Here is a 17,109-nt window from a genome sequence, read left to right on the forward strand (position 1 = left end):
CACAGCAGAGGGAAGGTCTCCCTGCTGGATCAGGATCCACACGGCTCAGCTGGTCGAGGCTTCAGATCGACGCCCAAAGATGCTTTTCAGCGTTTGAAAGTAAACATTTAAACATCTTCTTAAAGTTACTGCACAAAACAGCTGAATGTGATGGAGTCACTGCTCCATGACGTGATCTCAAGTTGTAAAAATATTTACTGCCGAGCAAGAAGGACAAACTTGTAACCTGTTTAAATAATCGAATCTTTGTTTTTCAACACGAAGTTTTTGGTTTTAAATGAACTTGTAGATGAAAAGTGAAGCTGAAACCAGCAGCGCTGCTTTGGTCATCGTAACATTAAACAGGTTTATAAGTTTTATTCTAAAGTAAGAAGGTTTTTTATTGTACATCAGAGGAATTTAACAGCTGTAAATGTGTAATTATGTTACAATAGGTTTGAGTATAAAACAGCTGACACGTCAAACACAACCTGCACATCCATCAAATCATGTGACTGTGGACGCTGCATAATACCAACAACACTGATTCATTTCATTAGTCTTACAATTAGTACTGAAAACCTTTAATTTCTTGTATCTGTACTATCCCCACTAAATTATTCCAGAAGTATTACAACAACCATATTTTTTTAAATAGTTTTTAAAATATTTTAAAATATCAGAAAATATTTAATATTTTTAAAGTACTAGAAATTGAAAAAAAGCTTCCTGTCAGGTTGACGTGTTTAAACGTGTCCGTGAATGACGTTAAAGCCGCAGCTCTGTGTCGACTCACCTCGTGCTTCGGTTTATCTCAAACATGCTTTTTAATCTGCAGCTTAACCAGCTGATGCCACCAAATGACCACCAGGGGGCAGGGCTCGACCTGAGTCGTCGCCTCCATCCCGATTGGTCCGTTCAGCCTGGTCGTCTCCTCTGAGCACACAGCTTTGACCCCACACAGATGTGTACTTCATTTACATTTGAGAACAGGAAGCAGTCGTGTACGATCAGAAACAGAATCGTTTTACTTCCAAGGATTCACATTAAAGTTGTTTTGGTCAATAAATGTTTTTAGATCTGAGTAAAATGATTGTATTTCTCTTTTGAGCTCCACAAAACTTCTTCTCAGAAGATGATGTTTTTTAAGCACAACGAGCCAACGAACGCAGGAGGCAGAAAAGGTTGTTGATGAGGTGAATCAGCCGCTGAGAGGTGAAGCCGGCTCAATTTTGAAATGTCGAGTTTCTCAGTTTCAGACAGCAGCTGGAGGCTGCAGCTGGCACCTGGACTCGTCTGCTACGCAGTCCTGCTGAAAACGAAGGCTGTCAATGAAAAAGCTTTTCCGCACATATCTGCCGAGTGTCTACGTTATCTCTGAGCTCCTAGACGCACGCTGACGTTTATTATTTTACAAGCTGTCGTTTTTGTCTCTTTACGTCAGAGGCCACCACCAGGGTGATGGAGAAACGACATGAGTAGACGGTCCAGGCGTGTCAAGGTTTGCGCTCATATATTTCTTAAGATGGTGCATTTTCCAGTTTAAACCGTTTAGAGGATAAATGAACAAAATATTTATTTATGAGAAAATTGAGCTCCGTTTTTATTGACATATTTACACACAGCGCGGCCACATGTTTGTACTTTCACCTTCTAAATGTCTGCCCTGCTTCAAGTCCCTGCATGTTATCTACACGTAGTGTTCAGACGTGTTCGAGCACATCAGCTCAGCCATCTGCTCCACAGGTCCGAGTGCTGCTACGACTCAAAGCTTCATTCTGTGATATCTCAGGTGTTTACAGAGACAGATAAGTTTGTTAGTATCTGAATAACGACACTGTGTTGATGACTGCTCGTCACTGCAGAGGATCTTAAACCAAAGTTTTTATTCATGTTTAAAAAACAAAGCCGAGCATTTTCAGAGTGTCAAAAGTAATTGGACAGTTGACTGACTGGCAGTTTAGTCATGTTTATGACAACAGAAGCAGATACACTCAGACAACAGACCAAAGGTGTGACAAACACACGAAGCCAAGGTTCGATAGTACCGGACTGACGGGAGGAGAGAAACAGCCAATGATCTGAAGGAAACCACGTCATGAGACCAGTGTTACAGTGCAGATGGATAATGACCCAAAAAACTTCCACGTAGATCGTTCACCTGATGAAACTGGTTCAGCTGTTTTAATCTGACTGTTGTCCTGATGAATGTTTCTGATCGTCAGACTCTTCCTGCGTTGGTGCTACTGCAGCTGCAAACAGCAGCAGGCCAGAACAGGCCCTGCGATCTTTGTGCGTGCAGAGTCGGTCGCCTCGGACAAACAGATCGTCTTCACACTCTCAGCTTCTCACGAGATCACAAATGCATGCTGCGTTCAAGTGACAGTGGACGAATGATTATTAATGTTTATTTTAATGAGAAAATGAACAGGCAGAGGAGGAACAACAGTCAGATGACAGCCAGATATCAGACATTAGCCTGCACTGATGCAGATGTTTGAAGGAGAGCGATCGACATACACGATCTGTGTAACATGATTCTGTATCAGTGATTTGGTGGCTCAGTGATGGTCTGGGAGGCAAATCCATGGAGGGAAGTACAGACAGATCTCTACAGGCTAGATACCACCACCCTGACTGCCATTAGGTACGGAGATGAAATCCTCCACTAACTGCAGACTCTACGTTGGTGCGCTGCCCGGCCTCATGTGGACAGAGTTTGCAGGCACTTCCTGGAGGATAAATGAATATCACTGACTGGCCACAAAGCTCGCCTGACCTAAATCCAACAGAGCACCTCATTATGTTTCTGTCCACCTGACACCATCAGGTTGGACCTCAGACTGTCCAGGAACTCAGTGATGCCTTGTCCAGACCTGGGAGGACACCACAGGTCGTCTCATTAGAAGCAGGCCCTGGTGTCATCGGGCACACACACCATCACGTGGGGGCCAAACAAACGACAGAGAACCGTTTTGAGTTGGTCACATGACATTTCAGTGAAATAAACGAGCCACTTTTTTTCTCTTTGTGTCGTGAATTCAGCTCCTTGTATCTGATCTGACGTGTTTGTAAAGTGAACAGTCAAAGGAGCTTGCAAAGAAAAGCGTCTGGACTTCTTTAAGTTACTTGAAGACGTTTCACCTCTCATCCGAGAAGCTTCTTCAGTTCTAAGGTCAAATGGTGGAGAGTCCCAGATATAAACCTAGTGGGAGTTTCCCCCCACAGAGGGACAAAAGGACCCCTGATGATCCTCTAATCGCCTGAGCCAAGGTGTGAAACTGGGTGTGGGTCCCAATCAGCCAGAGTTTCGGGTGAGTTCATTGAAGTGGAAAGAGATGTTAATATTTTTCGAAAGTAGAGTCCAAAGGCAGCATATACAGGAAGAACAAAGTAGGACCAAGAACAGGCCCCTGGGGCACACCACAGTAAATATGGGCAGAAGAGGAAAAGTATTGTCCCATAGCAACGGAGAAAGTCCTCTCTGAGAGATCTGATTTAAACTAAGATAGGACTATGCCTTTGAGACCAACAGCATGTTCTAGCCTCGATAATAAAATGTGGTGATCAACCGTATCGAAAGCAGAGGTCAAATCAAGTCGAACTAAAACCACAGAGCAGCCTGAGTGGACGGTTAAAAGTAAATCAATGTTAGAACTCAGGAACACAGAAGTGCATGTAACAACAGCTAATTACTATACATGAGATGAATTAGATGACCTGTAGTTTAATAATGACATTGCTGAGACTGATGATCACTAATCAGTTTCTGTGCTACTTTAAAGATTCTCTTATCTAAATGACAGAAAGAGAAGAACATCTGACGTTTCATTTCATAAAATGCTGCAGGCTGATGAGCTGCTGAGCTCTTCTCCCAAAATATTTTTCATCAACTCATTTAGTTGATCTTTTTGTTTTTCCTGGAGGTCTTCTATGTCCTCCTCATTAGTTTGATTCTTCATTTGTCTTTCATGTTTATGCATTAAATTCTTGATCTTGTTCAAGTTTTCAGTCTTTTTGGTCACACGTCTCACTAAGTCGTACATTTCCTTCTTATGTTCTTCCCTCTGTTTTGCTAATTCATCCATGTGTTTCTTCTGGGCTTGGTTGAACTCTTCAGCTTTCTTTCTGGCTTCCTCTTCATGTTTCTTCTTTAGATCATCCAGAGTGTTCTTATGAATTTCCTCCAATCCTTTTATTTCCTCTTCTCTTTTTCTTTGATCGTCTTCTTTATTGATTTTTTCACATTCCAGCTTTTCGTTATAATCTTCCTGTAGTTTTTCCATTTTTTCTTTCTCTTCCTCTCGTCTTTTGTCTTCGTCTTGTCGTTGTTTGTCCCACCATTCCTTCTGTTCTTTCTCCCACTCCTCTTGTTTTCTTCTCATCTCTTCTCTGGCTTCTTCCAGTTTTCTGTCCACATTTTCTTTTGCCTCTTTTTCTGACTGAATTTGTTTGTCCAGCTTTTCAAGTTCTGTTTCAAATTCTTGTCGGCGTCTTTCTTCTTCAGCTTCCTTTTCCCTTTTCTCCTTTTCCCTGATTTCCTGTTCCTGCTTTCTCTTCTCTTCTTCTTCTCTAATTTTATTTCTCATTTTTTCGAGTTCTTTTTCTCTCTGTATTCTCTCCTTTTCTCTTTCTTCATCAATTCTTTTCTCCATGGCCTCCATTTCTTTTTTATATCTTCTTTCAATTTCTTCCTTTTCTTTCTGCATCTCTTCTTCCTTCTCCTTTAAAATCTTCTGCATCTCCTTCCTTATCGCAGTTTCAGCCTCTTGCAGCATCTTGTTGGTAAAGCAGCGCCTTCCATTGTTCTTCATCGTGGTGTCAATCTTTGCTATCAGCTCACTGACTTGTGTATGGTTTTGTTTGTCATTGTTATTGAACACATGGTATCTTCCTCCACAGTCAGAGATCAGCTTCTTAAAGGAAGGATCACAGTTGTTTTTGATGTAGTCCTCTGAGGACAATCTGCTACGCTCCAGTTCATCACCTCTGGTTAAAAGAACGATGGTGAACTTTTCAGAATTCTTCCCAAAGAATTGCTTGATGAGTTTCAGTGTCTCCTTCTCTTCTGCTGTGAATCTGCCGATATGAATCACCAACAGGAAGACATGTGGTCCTGGAGCCAGGAGACTGACACATTTCACCAGCTCTTCTAGAACCTCCTCATTGGACAAACTTGTGTCAAACAGACCAGGAGTGTCGACCACAAGAACGGGACGACCGTCCACCTCACCGTGTACTTTCCTACAACATTGGGTGACTGATATTTGACTTGATTCAGCTTTAAACTCATCTCTTCCTAAAATGGTGTTTCCTGTAGAGCTCTTTCCACAGCCGGTCTTCCCAATCAGCACAATCCTGAGACAGTCTGAGTCCTGTTCTCCAACTTCACCACCTAAAACATGAAAACAGTTGCATTTAACTTAGAGTTAGATCAGGACTCAGTGGGTCATTGGAAATAGAAAATCTAAATTACTTACCAGTGACAAGTTTTAAGACTTTCTCCATTTGTGCGTGTAAAAATGTTGTAGTTGTATAACAGCACAGTTGTCCTGTAGGCTGACTAATTTTGTCCACAATCTCAAACATCTCTGGGATCTGCTGTTTTTTCTTGATGTTGAGAACAACTGATCTTCCTCCACAGCTCTCACAGAGCTCCTGGATGTCCTTGTCTTCCTTTAGAAAGCTTAAAACAGCTGGATCTGTAGGATCTGAGTCCACGGTGAACAGAATCATGGTGAAGTCATTGACTCGAGAGCCGAATGCATCCTGGATGGTCTCTAACTCTCCCTTGTCTTCATCAGTGAGGGGAGCCACAGGTAGGACCAGGATGAAGGCATGGACACCCTCAGGATCACAGAGGGAGATACACCTGAATGATTCCTCCATCACTGCCTCCTGAGGTTTTCCATACAAGGCAGGCAGCTCCACCAGGGAAACCCAACGTCCACACACCTCTCCCTGATGTTTAACACACTCTGATGAGTTGGAGGCTGAATGAAGCTCAGTCTGACCTAAAATGGCCTTGGCTGCTGACGTCTTCCCTGCTCCTCTCCTCCCACACAGAACCAGGTTCAGACTGGACTTCACATTGGGTTTAGCCTCTTCTTTTAACATTAGATATTTTCCCCAGTTTTTACTCACTATCTCATTCATTTCTTCCATCAACTCTGAGGAATCTGAGAAGGAGTCTTTCCTGTCAAAGTTAATGAACTGCTGCCTTTGTTTGGATTCTTCAATGAGTTTATCCACTGAGTTATTCCCTTCCTCGTTATGCGTTCGGATGACGATGGAGTGATTAAAAGCATCTTGACCAAACAAGCTCAGGACCAAATTCAGAGTCTGTCTGTTCTCCTCAGTGAAATCAGAAGGTTTGACTAACAGCAGCAGAACGTTTGGTCCAGGAGGACAGAGACTCACACAGCTCTTCATCACTTTAAACAGCTCATTCACAGGCAGACTGAAGATGTTGGGTGTTTTTACAACTGTGGGAGGTTTCCTGTTCCTCTCTCCAGAGGCAGCACCAGATTGCTTTCCTCCAAAACCTTTAGACTCTTTTTTCCCAACGAGGAGCTTTTCCAGGGCTGATTTCTTGTCATTACTTTTTCCAAACAGCATTATCCTGAGTTCACGTGCTGCAATTAGAAAAAAGTTATTTTACATCAAAAATTATGAAACACATATTTACGTCACATTCCATTACATAGTTTGCAATTGTTAATCATATCACTTGAGAAATAATCACTTATAACTTTGTCTTAAAACAGGTTGCTTAGTGATAGCGCTGGCAGTTTCACTTTCAAATATGGTTTCTTGATGACGGGCCGGGCTAAGTTTGAACAGCCATGTCAGCCCTCTATTAAGGAGGATAGGCTTCTGGGCAGGTTTTAAAGGCACTGGACTGATATTGTTGGACAGAGGTGGCAAAGGTGCAAACTTTCTTTACTTAAGTAAAAGTCCAAAAGTACAGGCTCTGAAATGTACTCAGTGTAAGAAAGTAAAAAGTAACTTGTTGAAGAACATTTCTATGAACAATTTTCATACAAAGGTAACTGAACCTTGTGCTAAACTAATATAACAATGAAATAATGTTAGTGCATAAATCTAAATTCTAATGAATGTACTCAGTTTGAATCTGTTATCTCGGACACCTGCATTGAATGATAGCTTTAAAACAATAACTATTTTCTGTTGCCTGTTGTAAATGGTAACAGTGAAATGAGTACAGTCAAGGGTTATATTGGCGGGTGGGAAACCCTAAGAGGGAAAAATATCACAACTCACAAAAATCTTTAATATGAGCTTCAGTAGATTTTCTTGACTGATGTCCACTGTTTATACTGTCTTTACACTAGACAGTATAGAGTTGGGATAAAGTTGGAATTTAGTTAATGAATCATCAGCTTAAACGCAAATTATGAGCACTGGACCAGCTCTTTACCCTCTAGAGGACACTTCAAGGTGCATGGGAGTTTGCAAAACCAGTCTAGATGTGTTTTGTGAACATGGAGTATGGGGAGTCTGCTCCAGATCGGTCCACAGTTCTGGAGCTGCTACAGCAAAAGCACGATCTCCTCTAAGTTTACGTCCAGTCCTGGGTACATTCAGGCGCAGCTGATCAGCTGACCTGACAGAGTGGATAGGTGTGTAAAGCTGTAGCAGCCCAGAGAGATAAGATCGTGCTAGGCCACGGAGAGCTTTAAAAGGAAATAAAATAATTTTAAAATGAATCCTAAAATGAATGGGCAGCCAGTGAAGTGAAGCTAAATTAGGGGAAATGTGCTGAAACGTTCAAGTGCCAGTTAAAAGATGAGCTGCAGCATTTTGCACCCTCTGTAGATGGGTAATTTATGATGCGCTGACCCCAATATAAAGTGCATTACAGTAATCCAACTTAGCGCTAACAAAGGCGTGGATCACTGTCTCAAAGTGCTGCTGTGAAAGAATTGGCTTTATTTTAGTTAGCTGAGTTAATCTATCTGTCAAGCTTCAGATCACAGTCCACTTTCACCCCCAGGTTTGTGACAGCTCGTTTAACATATTGGGCCAAGGTATTTAAATACACATTGGGGTCTCAGTGGAGCTACCAAAAAACATCACCTCTGTCTTTTTATCATTGAATTTTAAAAAGTTAACAGACATCCAAGCCTTAATGTCATCGAGACACTGAAGTAATGGCTGTGTGGAGTATGTGCCTTTTTCCTTTAGAGGGACATAGATCTGACAGTCATCAGCATAAAAGGGAAAAGGATGGCTGCTGTGTTTGCTTCGGACTACTCCTCACCCCCTACCCAACCCTGCGGCTTGTCACGTCCATAATGTTGTGCTGTGGACATTTATGTGTAATGTCTGTGTTGTGTGTGTATAGTGGGGCAACCTGCATGTGGCGAATAAAGCCTTGATTGATTGATTGATTGATTGATTGATTGAAATGCAATGTTTTCTCAGTATAGAACCAAGAGGAAGCAGTATAAAGATAAGAGGAGGGGGCCTAGAACTGAGCCCTGTGGGACACCACACAAGAGAGGAGCGGAGGACGACACATGGTCACAGAGACTGACACAGAAAGTTCGCCCCGCCAAGTAGGACCTGAACCACTCCAGTGCTGTGCCCCTAATGCCCACCCAAAACCTTTAAAAGTGCTGATTCAGAGCTATGAAAGGATTTAAAACCAGATTGGAAAACCTCTAAAACATTTTGCTTTTCCAGGAAGGTCATTAATTGGCTGTGAACCATCTTTTCAAGAATTTTGGAAAGAAAATGTAATTTGGAGATAGGCCTGTAATTTACAAGAACTGTAGGATCAAGAGCAGGGTTTTTAATCAGGGGTTTGACTACTGCATGTTGCAAATCTTTAGGGACTACACCTGACATCAAACTGGTTTACCAGCTCAAGAACCAAAGGCCCAACTGTAGGTAGCATCTCTTTTAAGAGTCGAGGAGGGACAGCATCATTTGCCCTGCAGGCTTAAAACAACCAACAGTCTTCTTTAAAGTGACTGAGAGGTCACGAGCACAAGGAGACATGTGAGCCCTGGTGGAGGAGACCTCAATAAAAAGGGGAAAAAAATTTCACAGGCTGCAGACGAGGGCTCGATACATTCAGTATGTGGTGCACCAAGAACAGAGTTAATGGTTTTAAATAAAACAAGCAGGTTGTGACAGTTTGACAGAATAATGTCAGATAAGTGTTTTCTGACAGCTCGGGTTGTGCTGTTCAGCCAGGACTTGGATTTAGTTTTAGGCAGTCTGGTTTTTAATGGAGCCACAGTGTCCAAAGCAGTCCGACAAGTGGAATAAAACCATGAGCTCAGGTTCTCAGTCTGTGTGCATGAACACTCCGGGATTTTAAAGTTTTAGTTTTAACTAAACTGTTGAAAACTGCTCAGCAGTGGAGGAGTTAAACACGCGACAGTGCTGAGCAGCAGTGCGATGTTTGACCCAACATCCGCGGGGAATTAAAACAGCAGCAATATTTAACATATTGTATTCTTAAATAGTCTAGTCTGTTTCTGTTACTGTACTGGAGCAACTGTAACCCACATAATTTCCTTAGGGATTAATAAAGTATGCTGATTCTGCTGATTCTGCTTAAGAAAGAAAGAAAGAGTACTTTATTGATCCCCGTGGGGAAATTCCTCTCTGCATTTAACCCATTCACTCAGTGGGCAGCCATTGGGCGCCCGGGGAGCAGTGTGTAGGGATTGTACCTTGCTCAGGGGTACCTCAGGGTAGCTGTTCAGGGGAATCGAATCCCCGAACTTCCGATCATGGAATCATGGACCACTCTACCTACTGAGCTAATATATTTTTTAATATAGTTTGTGTGTTTCTGTACTGTGTCCTGTTTTGTTTGTATGTGTGGGGTTTTTTTTTGCTGCTGTTAGAACCAAATTCTGCCCTGTGGGACCATTAAAGGATTATTCTATTCTATTCTATTTTATTCTATTCTATTCTATTCTATTGCCAATCTCCTTTATGAAACTAGCCTCTGATGGGATCCAGATATTTGGGACACATTTCAATTCTTGCAACCTGATTCCAACTGTGTGATTTTTGGGCCTAGGCATTGTGGTCAAACTGTTGATACTGATGCTTAGTGAAGGTCAACAATCCTGATTTCCAAGCATTAAACCTTTGGTAAGTACAGATAGTGTTACACTGGATTATCTTGTAAGTTGTTATTGTTGGCAGAACTGTGAGCATGTTGGATATGTTTATCAGCCAACGTTGCTCCTAAAACCAGCAGCACAGTGTGATCATGGCAGTTGGATCCTGCTCCACCCTGCTGCTGCTGCACCTGTTTGTTGCTTACTTTCACTTCCAATACCTGAACAGATGTTACAGTTACTCTCTAAATCTATTCTCTGTGGACGGTGTGAGTGCAAAGTCCTCACTGCTGATCAATAACATGTGAGTGGACTCACCAGCTGTTTTGGTTGCCATGATGTCGATTTTCTGAAAAGACCTGGGGATGAACTGGAAGGAAAAAAAAAATGTATTTTAGGTTCTTTGAGTCACACCACATGTGATGGTAGGTGGACAAAGGGGCTGTAAGCATGAATGGTTCGAATGGAACGGCAGAAAAAAAGAGTGTAACACAAGTTACATTTAGCCATGGTAAATAGTATTTGTATAGCGCTTTACTTAGTCCCTGAGGACCCCAAAGTGCTTTATGCTACATTCAGTCATTCACACACAGATGATGGCAGCTACATTGTAGCCACAGCTGCCCTGGGGCCACTGGTGCCACCGGGCCCTCTGACCACCACCAGTAGGCAACGGGTGAAGCGTCTTGCCCAAGGACACAACGACCGAGACTGTCTGTTCGAGCCCCGGCTTGAACCGACAACCTTCCGATTACAAGACGAACTGCCAACTCTTGAGCCACGGTCGCCCACATCATGAGTAACGGCAGAAAGAAGGTTCACATCTTTCACTTTCAATTTCAGTTTTCAAAGAAATTAAAGTCTTTGTATAGACTGATCAACCAGATTGAAGAATCAGGGGACCTCAGTCTGAACACATGTAGAAGTGTTTTATACACATGGATGATTTATTTCACGTTCTCAACCTCAGAGATCATTTATGCTTTCAGGAGGCCTACTGTGCACAAGAAGATATTACTTGAATGAGTTTTAATTAAAGAATATTATGATGGATCCATTTGATCCACTCATGTGTGCTGCATTCAAGTGCATAATTGGACTAAGATTATTCCAAACAGTTGGACAGAAACGACCAACTATAGACCACATCACCTGGATCATAATCACATTCACATCTTACTACAAGGATTAATTTAGCAAACGCTTCTGAGAACGATGATTAGATGAGATCACGAGAGTCTAAAAACTCCAGTAAGTGAAACACGATCTGAGTGTGGGCGGTACATCTGCAACAAAGAGAATACCAGGACCTGTTCCAGCCCGCTGGGTACAGGTGAGCAGCTGCAAAAAAGGTGTGTGTGTGTGTGTGTGTGTGTGTGTGTGTGGGGGGGGGGGGGGGGGGGGGGGGAGTTGTAGCAGTTTCAGTAGAGAGATTAAAAGTTTCATATAGATAAAATATTAAAATATTCCTCTTCACTCAACTGTCTCACCCTCCAGTTTATATGCAACCTTTCTGTCTACTCAGAGGAAATTATTGATGTCATCATAGGTTATATAACAAATAACCTAATTTTCATGTTTCTGCTCATTCTGTGCAGTAATTTGATAAAAGCACAAAACAAATATTAGGAATTATAGTTCTGCATCATATCACACAGGTTCACTCTCTGCAGCCATAAAGAAAAGATGTAAATGAGGAAAAATCAAAAGTATATTAAAGGCAGTAACGATCAAAGTGAAACTATCATTAACAAAGAATCACGACGCACCTCACAGCACAAACACAGCTAACAAAGGTGCAGCAGACCTGCAGAGAATCCAAAGCATGAGAAAACATTTAGTGATGAGTTTCACTGTTCAGAAAAAACAGCAGATAAATTTGTGCTTTACCTGTTTGTCGTCCTCTGAGTTCACAGGTGAGACATGGCGCCTGCTTCTTTGTTTGGTTTCACCTCTGACGACGGTATGAAGGCGGGCTTAACGCTGCCCACCCAATCAGAAGTTAGAAACACTGCTCATGTTTTCTCTGAGCCTTCTTTTCTTCACTTTTGATTGGGTGGGAACAACCACCCACCCATACTCTGTGTGCTGGTGTTTGGGTGGGGTGAGTCTACTCGACACAAATTTATGCTTTATATTTGTATATTTGTACAGATTTGTGTCGACGTTCAGAGGCTGGATCCATGCAGAACAGATGACAAAACATCTGCATCGGTGCGCCTTCGTGTTTGTCGTCTGGTTGCACCGATGTTCTGTACGACATCCTGATGTGTTGTCGGTCTGATGTTCGTTGTTTAAAGTTTAAAAGAATACATTTGCCCTCTGTCACTTTAATGCAGCGTGCATTGTGGTTGTGTGAGAAGCCGAGAGCATGAAATTTAATAACTCCACAGACTACAGCTAATCTGTCAGAAAGCAAAAGGAATGCAGGGCCTGTTCCAGCCTGCTGTGTTAGGAACGACGGTTACAAATAAAAGTGCGAGACAAAGATCGTCACAACAAAAATGTGAGTGTGCGTGCCTGTTACTGTTGCTCCTGCTTTTTCTCTTCAGCTTAACCTTTTCTCAAGATGACTCTCAATCTTGATGAACAAATTGGAGTCTATTAGACACCACAAGTGTGATTTGTAAATACTGAACATAATTTTTGAACAGCAGGGTGACTGACTGAACACTAGAGCGTAGGTGAAGAATCAGATTTCATGGTTATTGCTTTGGAATCAGGGTTATGACGTATCATGTGTATCAGTGGGGGCTGTTAGTTTTGGTTCAAAGACTTTACTGTCATTACTCAACACGTTCTCACTCCCAAAATGTAACAATTTATACTAGCTGACAAATCTTCAGTATGTTACCCAACACGTCTGCTTTTTTCTGTTTCTGTTTCATATATTTTGGTGGTTTTCTAGATTATGATTTATGTTCTGATTCTTGACTTGTGCTGGTTTGATTTTGTATTATGGGTTATATTTTCTGTCAAATCTGTCTTTGTAAATTGTTTCCTGTTTTATTTTGATAGTTCCAGTCCTATGTCAGTGTATTCAGTTTTACTTCCCCGTCTCGTTAGCCCTAATTTCTCCGAGCTGTGTCTCCCTCCTGTTTTCCATTCCGTGATTACTCAACGGTGTATTTAATCCCTGTGTTTGCCTTTGTAGTGTTGTGTCCTCTGCATGCTGTTTGTTTGGCATGGTCTAGTGGGCCTGTCTTCAAGCGTCTCTGTTCGGTGTTGAGTTTTGTTTTTGTGAGTTTATCTATGAGAAGTGTTTTTCCAGCAATAAAAGCTGCGCCTTAAGTTTAACCCTCCTGGTTTTGAGTCTTGCTCTTGGGTCCACCTTTGTGGCCTGCCACACAGCCCATCATGACAACATCCCTATATTACGAGTTTGGAAAAATGAGGCGCTGTCAGTTTGTGTTCGCTGTCTCTGCGGTACAGTATCACTTCCTGTTCCTGTTCCAAGTGGTGTTTCTGAGTAGCTTATCTGCTTAGCAATTTAATTGAAAACTGTTAAATACATTCTTTTTTCATAGTATAATCTTCACGTGCTTCATCCAAAACACACTTTCTGTGTACTCACTACCGAACTTATAGCCAAAGTATTCACTCACTGTGTTTTTACTGTTTCGCTAGCTTAGCTTAGCTCGTAGCCGACTTGTTAGCACCATGGCCTCTTCACCTGTCCCTCCTGCACTTTCTTGCTCATTGTGTCAGATGTTTAGTTACTCCTCAGCCTCCTTTAGCAGTAATGATACCTGTAACAATTGTACCATATTTGCAGCTCTGGAGGCCAGGATTACTGAATTGGAGACTCGGCTTCGCACCCTTCATTCACCCGTACCTAGCCAGGCCCCTGTAGCTGGTGCAGCCGAAGATAGCGTAGGCCCCGCTAGCTGTTCCCCGGCAGACCCCAAGCAGCTGGGGAAAGAGGGCGGCTGGGTCACGGTGAGGAGGAAGCATAGTCTTAAACAGAAGCCCCAGGTACACCACCAACCCGTTCATGTGTCTAACCGATGATTCTGTTCTCAGACATGTGAAGCTAGAGACACCGGCAACCATAGTCAATTGTCTTCCTGGGGCCAGAGCAGGCGACATTAAGGGAAATTTAAAACTACTGGCTAAGGGTAAACGTAAATTCAGTAAATCATAATTCACGTCGGCAGTAATGACACCCGGTTACGCCAATCGGAGGTCACTAAAATCAATATTGAATTGTTGTGTAACTTTGCCAAAACAATGTGGGACTCTGTAGTTTTCTCTGGTCCCCTCCCCAATCAGAGTGACATGTTTAGCCGCATATTCTCCTTAAATTGCTGGCTGTCTGAGTGGTGTCCCAGAAATGATGTGGGCTTCATAGATAATTGGCAAACCTTCTGGAGGAAACATACTTAGAAAACAGGAAATACTTTTTAGCAATAGGTAACTTCACATCTGAGCAGAAGAGTATTACATGTGGAGTTCCCCAAGGTTCTATCTTGGTACCTCTTCTGTTTAACATTTACATGCTCCCACTGGCACAGACTATAAAGAACAACAAAATAAACGATCACAGCTATGCAGATGACACACAAATATATATCACAATGTCACCAGGAGACCGAGGCCCTGTACAGGCTCTTGGTAAATGCATTGAGGAAATTAATGACTGGTTGTGCCACAATTTTCTCCAGCTAAACAAAAACAAAACTGAAGTAATAGTCTTTGGTGCCAAAGAAAAACTGATTACTGTAACAGCATCTTTACAGGTCTACCCAAAAAATCAGTCAGACAACTACAGCTCATTCAGAACTCTGCTGCTCGAGTCCTCACTAAGACCAAAAAAGTGGACCACATCAGTCCAGCTCTGAGGTCTTTACACTGGCTGCCTGTCCATCAGAGGATGGACTCTAACGTTCTGATGCTGGCCTATAAAGCTCTGAATGGTTTAGGACCAAAATACATCAGTGACCTCCTGACCCAGTATGAACCTTCCAGATCCTTCAGGTCATCTGGATCCGGTTTTTTTTTTTATCACTTCCCAGAGTCAGAACCAGACACGGAGAAGCTGCATTCAGCTTTTATGCTCCTTATATGTGGAACAAAGTCCCAGAAAACCTCGGATCAGCTGAAACACTCAGTTTATTTAAGTCCGTTTTGAAGACTCACCTGTTCTCAGCTGCTTTCGAGGAAAACACGAAATCCACACTTTTAAGCTTAAATTTTAAAACTTACATTTTAATTACTGATTTTATCTATTGTTCTGATTTTATCTACTGTTTTTTAAAATAAATTTTAAATCATGCTTTCTATTTGTTTTTGTTTTTAATGTCTCTGTAAAGCACTTTGAACCACCTTGTTGTTGAATTGTGCTATATAAATAAACTTGCCTTGCTTCTTGTTAGGAGAGACGGCATCCATCCCACTTTGGATGGAGCAGCTCTCATTTCTAGAAATATGGACAAATTTATTAAACCCCCCAAAATATGACTATCCAGAGTTGGGACCAGGAAGCAGAGTTGCAGTCTTACACGCCTCTCTGCAGCTTCTCTCCTCCTGCTACCCCCCCAAAAACCCATCTCCATAGAGACTGTGTCAGCTTCCAAAAAGACAAAAAACAAACTAAAAACCAGCAACAAACAACTTAAACATAAACAATTACAAAGAAAGAACAATACAGTATCCACATCTGAACCAAAGAGTAAAACAGTGAAATGTGGATTATTAAATATTAGGTCTCTCTCCTCCAAGTCTCTGTTAGTACATGACTTAATAATTGATCAACAAATTGATTTACTCTGCCTTACAGAAACTTGGTTGCAGCAGGATGATTATGTTAGTTTAAATGAATCAACACCCCCGAGCCATTCTAACTACCAGTAATCTCGAAGCACAGGCCGAGGGGGCGGTGTGGCAGCAATTTTTCACACCAGCCTATTAATTAATGAAAGACCAAGACAGACTTTTAATTCATTTGAAAGCCTGATGCTTAACATTGTCCACCCCAGCTGTGAAACTCAGAAACCAGTCTTACTTGTTATCATCTATCGTCCACCTGGGCCTTACACAGAGTTTCTGTCTGATTTCTCAGACTTTATATCTAATTTAGTTCTGAGCTCAGATAAAAGAATTATTGTGGGTGATTTTAACATCCATGTAGATGCTAAAAATGACAGCCTCAACATGGCATTTAATCTGTTATTAGACTCAATTGGCTTCTCTCAAAATGTAAAAGAACCCACCCACCACTTTAATCACACTCTATGTCACGCTGATCGGCCGTTTCTGTCTTCTTTTCTCTCTCGTGCTCTCTCTCTCTCCTCCTCTCTGTCGCCGGGGTGGAAGTCACTGTGGGTTCACGCCCTCTGCCCACGCCCACGGAAAAGAACACATCTGATGCCCATCAAGGTGAACGGCATTTAAGCCAGGAGGTGACTGCTGGTCTTCGCTGGATTGTTGTCTGCCACACGTTAGTGAAAGTCAAGTGCTTTCTGTGAATATCGTTCTCATTCCTCTCTCCTTATCTACAGACCCCTGGATTACCCTTCGCGTGTGAATCTGTGTGTCAAGTGTGAAAGAAGAGGACTGCTGTCGTGAGTTGGAGAGCGAGTTATTCCCACCTTGGATTTCCCTGGAGCCCGTCCCTCACATGTAGCACTACCCCGCACTCTCTGTATATACACTTTGGTGAACTCTGTAAATAAATCCTTGTGTTCACCTCTGTCAGTGCGCCCCAGGGCGGCTGTGGCTACACTGTAGCTTGCCATCACCAGTGTGTGAATGTGTGTGTGAATGGGTGGATGATTGTGTATAGTGTAAAGAGCTTTGGGGTCCTTAGGATCAAGTAAAGCGCCATACAAATACAGACCATTTTCAGCTGATTCAGGAGTCCTGCGTTTGAATCCCCTGCATTGAACCTTAACACTCTAGATCTTGTTTTAACATATGGCATAGAAACTACACATTTAACAGTGTTTCCTGAAAACTCTCTCCTGTCTGATCATTTCCTGATAACATTTACATTTACAATAATTGATTACACAGCAGTGGG

At 42.2% G+C, this 17,109-nt stretch overlaps 1 protein-coding gene across 2 annotated transcripts; it reads right to left on the minus strand.

Moving 5' to 3' along the window:
- Positions 1-1,834: 1,834 nt before the first annotated feature.
- Positions 1,835-12,053, minus strand: LOC309719140 (GTPase IMAP family member 8-like). 2 transcript variants are annotated; one of them, XM_082555049.1, is made up of 5 exons: positions 11,979-12,053; positions 11,858-11,895; positions 10,407-10,458; positions 5,460-6,614; positions 1,835-5,374 (listed from the first exon to the last, which is right to left on the minus strand). In XM_082555049.1, exons 3-5 carry the CDS (start codon positions 10,423-10,425, stop codon positions 3,813-3,815), a joined length of 2,736 nt encoding a protein of 911 aa, XP_082411175.1. In that variant the 5' UTR covers positions 10,426-10,458; positions 11,858-11,895; positions 11,979-12,053; the 3' UTR covers positions 1,835-3,812. The 2 variants fall into 2 exon arrangements, with proteins under 2 accessions (XP_082411175.1, XP_082411174.1); XM_082555048.1 differs by lacking the exon at positions 11,858-11,895 and having other exon boundaries at positions 11,979-12,043.
- Between the last annotated feature and the right edge of the window lie 5,056 nt (positions 12,054-17,109).

The sequence above is a fragment of the Aulonocara stuartgranti genome (assembly GCF_965226115.1).
Source record: "Aulonocara stuartgranti genome assembly, chromosome: 12".
In the NCBI taxonomy this organism is placed as follows: Eukaryota; Metazoa; Chordata; class Actinopteri; order Cichliformes; family Cichlidae; genus Aulonocara; species Aulonocara stuartgranti.

Excerpts from the sequence above, each read along its gene's own strand:
- LOC309719140 (XM_082555049.1), bottom strand. Across the intron at positions 5,375-5,459 it reads AGTCTTAAAACTTGTCACTG|GTGGTGAAGTTGGAGAACAG; the intron begins GTAAGTAATTTA and ends TTCATGTTTTAG.